General features: G+C 41.1%; 1 protein-coding gene across 2 annotated transcripts; it reads left to right on the forward strand.

The window, feature by feature from the left end:
- Window positions 1-173: 173 nt before the first annotated feature.
- Window positions 174-5,063, forward strand: LOC115768675 (serine hydroxymethyltransferase, mitochondrial). Of its 2 annotated transcripts, none has more exons than XM_030713359.1 (3): window positions 174-520; window positions 2,554-2,753; window positions 3,674-5,063. In XM_030713359.1, the coding sequence occupies exons 1-3, from the start codon at window positions 296-298 to the stop codon at window positions 4,878-4,880; spliced, it is 1,632 nt and encodes a 543-aa protein (XP_030569219.1). In that variant the 5' UTR covers window positions 174-295; the 3' UTR covers window positions 4,881-5,063. The 2 variants fall into 2 exon arrangements, with proteins under 2 accessions (XP_030569219.1, XP_030569220.1); XM_030713360.1 differs by lacking the exon at window positions 174-520 and adding an exon at window positions 1,705-1,833.
- Window positions 5,064-6,086: the final 1,023 nt, after the last annotated feature.

Raw genomic sequence — 6,086 nt, forward strand, 5'->3', positions numbered from 1 at the left:
GTAAAGTATCGATAAGAAAACATTTGCAAACAGCTGATCTGTTAAACGGCGGCACAGCCGATGCTGTTTAATGGCAAGCGGCAAGTAAACAACAAATTTGTCAGCCATCGAGATCTGTCGCTTATCACACAAAAATAAACACAAAAACAAACACAACCATAATCCAAATGCAGGTCAGAGGTTATCAACAGCAACAGGCAAGTGCTAGAGACGGCCGTGCTTTTTCGTTTGCTAGTACAGATCCAGACGCCGGACGCTGCATTCGAAGATATACGCGCAGAATTTCCATCAACACATGTTAACCAACAACATGCTACATTTACGATCATCGGCCGCCCGTCTCCCCACAAAGGCAATGCCAGTTATGACAGCGGCTGTCAGAAGATTTAACAGCAGCAATCAGCATGATCAACGGCCTGCCAACTTGATCGTAACTCGATTGGCATCGAAAATCACGCCGCTAATTTCGTCGTCAACAGCGTCGTCGGCTGCGATCAGAAACTGTTCAAACTCGGTTGCGGTAAGTGTGCTTGAGATATACATAAGTGTGTGCAAATTGTTAAAAACTATAGAATCGATCAATTAAAGCGGATCAATAATTGCATACTGTCAACCGTAAATTCGCTGTTTTCTGTGAAAAATACGTGCCTCTCTCTTTCACACACGGCGCTGCGTGCAGAATGATTGGCGGACACGTTTTTGTACCCTTCAGCAATGAGGGTATACGAATTTCATTACAAAAAATGTAACGCATGGCAGCTGTCAACTCGAGTCTCATACAGCCCATATGTTTTCTTGATCAGTGTGATCGGCCGTCGCGCAGGCGGAGAAACATTTCGCTTGTCCAAAAGTGTGACCAAACTCTGCATTTACCGCTAGACAATATATGTACCTTGAAGTTTTTGCAGAAGGGTATCTAATCTTGTGCTTTCGAGCTGGTCTTGGGTGTGCGTGTACTTGGCTTCGTGTTTCATCAATTTAAATGCCCACACAAAAGTTCTGATTCGTTGTTTGTTTAAAGTATAAAATTTGTGCAGGCTGCAGGTACGCCAACTGGGCCCGCCCCGTTGATTTGCCAATGACGTCTGGCATTTAGTTCATAAAAATGTAATTTCATTTTACTCGTGTGCATACAGAAATTGTTCCATAAAAAACACACATCACATGTGTTCTTTTGTGTTTCGATCAAGATATGTATATGCACCATAAGCTGATTGAATGTCCGTCTGTTTGCCCGACTAGCTGATCTCGAGTCTCAGTTACGATAATTGCCCGAAATTCGGTACAGTTGCTTATCTCTGGCTTTGATCGTTTTACGATATAGCTGTGATAGAAACGCACAACCTTTTTATAGATATTCGAATCGAATGTAGTAATTATGAGGTTTTCCAACACTGCTCTAAACTTACAAAAAAGTTCAAATTCCCCTTAATATACTTTTTTTTTTCTTTCTTTTTCGAATATTTTTTAATCATATTCCGAATTTTTGTTTACAATATTGGCGAAAATTTTTAACTGAAACAAGTCTGGCCTCAGGTTAACTTTTCATCTTTCGTAAACATGGTTTTGTTTATTTAAAAGATTTTCATTTTCAGAGATTTCTTTGAATATTCCTTGTTCTCCATCATGCTCCCAATTTAAAACTTGTTTCTTTTTCCCATTTTCTTCAAATCTTGGATAAAATATTTTCAAAAATCAGTTTTAAATTATGTTCTGGAAAAGTACGAAAATAAATTGTAAGTTCTTGAAACTCTGGCTTTCGTCTTGAGGCCATTTCGTCGAGTAGCTTCTGGCTCGATAAGGAACTGACATTTCGGACGACCTCAGCGCTGTGTAAGCCCCCAGTGTGTGTGTGTCTTCTTATCGTTCCACCAAATTTGAACTCTCTGACACTTGGTCGGGCGATAGGCGCTACCCAAATAGCTGCAGCCCAACGGGGGGTCCGTGCAAAAATGGTACGCTGTGCATTGGGCGCTGCGTGCCTGCCTTCGAACGAGCATTTGACTGCACACGCCAAGAAAACTCGGCAATAAATGTGTATATATATATATATATATATAATTAAAACTTGGCACACTAATCTTATCAGCCAGAAATCGGGAGGAAGCTCTGACACCCTGTTCACAAAACAAAAGCGAGCATATTGGCTTCTGTCTGAGAGCCAGAGCACCCAGATATCGCCCAAGAGCGGCTCTGTATATATCGATCCGCCCTGGCCACGCCTCAAATTGCATTAAACGATATTTGCCAAGGTCACACCTTGATAGTCTATGCTCTGCGGTAACACATCAGTCTCCGTGCGGCTTCTTATCGGCAAAAAAAATATGGAATAATAAATAATAAAAAAAAAAATTTCCAATGTTTTTTGAACCCATTGAACCCGCACTGAATGGCTGGCAAAATATGCAAACATAAATATTTGTTTCGAGTAATAAACAGCTCGCAAGCGCTGCGACTGCGATTCATTGCAACGCCGATCGTTGCCCCGATCGCAACAGCTCTATAGAGTATTACGTTATCATAACTGATTCACACATTCGATACACTCCACAGAAGATGGCAGATCAGAAAATGTTGCAGGCCACACTGAAGCAGAGCGATCCGGAGCTGGCCGATATCATTATTAAGGAGAAGGAGCGTCAGCGCGAGGGACTCGAGATGATTGCCAGCGAGAACTTCACCTCGCTGGCCGTCCTGGAGAGTCTGGGCTCCTGTCTGACCAACAAATACTCCGAGGGCTATCCAGGCAAGCGGTAAGTCAGCTACAAAGCACATTGATTCAGTATCTGAAATTGGAATTCAACAAAAAAAAGATTAGGCAAGCTTATCAAAATTCACTTTGCATTCGAGCTTTTACTTTAACTTTGAAAGTGCCTTGTTATAGCTAAAAGTTGAATAATGCAAAAGCTTCTCTAAAGCAGCAGCATATCTAATCCTAACTAAATCTGTTTATGCATGGATATCAAAACAAAAACGGCGAAAGCTTGCCTTATGTTACATTAAAAAGCTTTTTATCTTTTAACGTATAGATAGAACCCTATTGATAATCAAATGATGATTGCAGATTGTCAGATTTTGACAACAACTTCAAAGCCATATTGTGGCTAAACAATTGATATAACTTAAAGTTTGCGTTTAACCGAGCTGAAGCTTTCAGAGCTCGCATTAAACAAGGAAAGTTACGTTTAAGCTATTCGGTTGCGCTTTAAGGAGCTTTAAAAACTCACTTCAAACTAGAAAAGTTCCTTCGTTCGCTAAATTCAGCATGCCAAAGCTTCTTTGAGCTTTTGCATCAATTTAATCACTTTTTACTATGTTAAGTAAAGAGCTCAAAATGAGATAAGCCATACAAAAAATGATGGTCAAGCTTTAATGAGCTTTCAAAACGTGGCTTGCTAAGCCATACAATTAATTCTGACAAAGCTTTGCGAAGCTTTTAACGTTCACTTCTGCGTAAACAAGTTTCGAATGCTTTCAACTTATTAAAAAATCGTTAAATGAAATATGACAGCTTTTAAAGCTCCTTCACAGAAAATACAGCTTTAATTGACTTGGCGCCACTTTTTGTCAATAAAAGACCTTGGCAAGCGCTAGGACATGCAATTGATGCTAGCTTTTGTTGAGATGAGCTTTTGGAGAGCTTTTGCTAATATTACCATTCTTTATTTGACAGCTACTATGGTGGCAATCAATTTATTGATCAGATTGAATGCCTGGCTCAGACACGCGGCCTTCATCTGTTCAATCTGGATGCCAGCGAGTGGGGCGTCAATGTTCAGCCCTATTCCGGCTCGCCGGCCAATCTGGCCGCGTACACGGGCGTGCTGCGTCCACACGATCGTATTATGGGCCTGGATCTGCCCGATGGTGGACATTTGACGCACGGCTTCTTTACGCCCAACAAGAAAATCTCGGCCACATCCATCTTCTTTGAGAGCATGCCCTATAAGGTGAATCCCGAAACGGGCATCATCGACTATGAAAAACTGGCGGAGGCGGCCAGAACTTTCCGTCCGCAGATTATCATTGCGGGCATCTCGTGCTATTCGCGCCTGCTGGACTATGCACGCTTCCGCAAGATCTGCGACGAGGTCGGTGCATATCTGATGGCCGACATGGCGCACGTGGCTGGACTCGTGGCCGCCGAGCAGATACCCTCACCGTTTGAGTACGCCGACATTGTGACGACCACGACGCACAAGACGTTGCGCGGTCCGCGAGCCGGCGTCATCTTCTTCCGCAAGGGTGTGCGCAGCACAAAACCAAACGGCGAGAAGGTTATGTACGATCTGGAGGAGCGCATCAATCAGGCCGTGTTCCCTGCGCTGCAGGGTGGGCCGCATAATAATGCCATTGCCGGCATTGCCACGGCCTTTAAGCAGGCCAAATCGCCGGAATTCAAGGGCTACCAGGCGCAGGTCATCAAGAATGCCAAGGCGCTGTGCAAGGGCCTCATCGATCTGGGCTATACGGTGGCCACCGGCGGCACCGATGTCCATCTCGTGCTGGTCGATGTGCGCAACGCCGGCCTAACCGGCGCCAAGGCTGAGCTGGTGCTCGAGGAGGTGGGCATAGCCTGCAACAAGAACACGGTGCCCGGCGATAAGTCCGCCCTGAATCCGTCCGGCGTACGCCTGGGCACGCCAGCGCTAACAACGCGCGGTCTACTCGAAAAGGACATGGAACAGGTGGTCGCCTTCATCGATGCGGCGCTCAAAATTGGCGCCGAGGCTGCCAAAGCGGTGAGCAGCCCCAAATTGGTTGACTACACCAAGACCCTAAACGAGAATCCGGCCATCAAGCAGCAGCTGTCGGAGCTCCACAAATGCGTCAAGAAGTTCAGCGTCACGTTCCCGCTGCCCGGACAAGAGTGTCTCTAGAGATCTAGCTTGCATTTAAAGAAAAAAAAAAAAAACGTTTTAATATTATTTTTGTCCACTCGAAAAATTGTTTCCAAATTTCTAGTGCATCTACAGTCTAATATCTGACTGCATAGATGTATAAAAAAACGTGTATCAAATTTAGTTAAGCTAATAAAATCTGAAGAAAAAAAATTGAAAACATGTAAAGAACTTGCGTTTTACTTTTACAATGTTGCCAAAAACACTTTTCCGATTTAATTTTCCTTTAAGAAACAATATAATTGAAAACAAATATGGCTTGCAGCTGTGCGGCGGATAGTTTGTAGTTTGGATATTCGAAAAGCACAACAATTGGAAAATTTCTCGAAAATTGGCATAAGTTTACACAACATTCAGACACACTAACTGAAAATCTCGAGAACAGTCGGATTATTTGGTGCCAAACATCAAATTAAGCTGTTCTATAAAAATTTGCTAAGGAATTACATATATATAAAGTATAATTATTATACATAAAATGTTGGAGATATACATATATAAAGTATAATTTTTACACACATAGAATTATACATATCAAGAAAGCGAATATCGTTTAAGCTTATAATATTTAAATAAATTAACATTTAGCACATTTTCAAAACAAATTTTCCCAAGATTTATTTGCAATTAAAAAATTTTTGATTTATAAGAATAGGAAATACTAGTTTTGCATTGATTTATTTAAAAGTAAAAGCATTTTCGAACTTAAGAATTACAAAATTAGATTTTTTTCAAAAACGAATTTTGAATTTTAGAGTTTCGAACTAACTTTGCCGAGATTTATTTGAAAGTAAAAGAATTTCGAATTCAAGAATTTTTAGTTTTTCTGAGATTTCTTTTTTTTAGAAAAAAAAACATTTTTGATCTAAGAAAAAGATTTTCACGAGCTGAAAGCCTGTTCGGAAATGAAGTTCATAATAGAAAGAAGATTGATTTATCCAACGATTGATTAAATATTAATTAGTTCATTTATGTAGCTCTCTTATTTATGATATTTACTAAATTTACAAAAGGAAACTTTATCGGAACGGAGCTCGATTCGAAACGGAATAAAATCACGCTGAAACGACAGATTTACGAAACGTTCGGATTTGATTCGCATATATAAAATACATGAAACAAAATCAGAAACAAGTAAAGAATTTGTACACATTCCAAACGCTTAGCTTAAGTTCACATTTACAA

The sequence above is a fragment of the Drosophila novamexicana genome, unplaced genomic scaffold, assembly GCF_003285875.2.
Source record: "Drosophila novamexicana strain 15010-1031.04,08,12 unplaced genomic scaffold, DnovRS2.1 tig00001929-arrow-arrow-pilon, whole genome shotgun sequence".
Lineage (NCBI taxonomy): Eukaryota > Metazoa > Arthropoda > Insecta > Diptera > Drosophilidae > Drosophila > Drosophila novamexicana.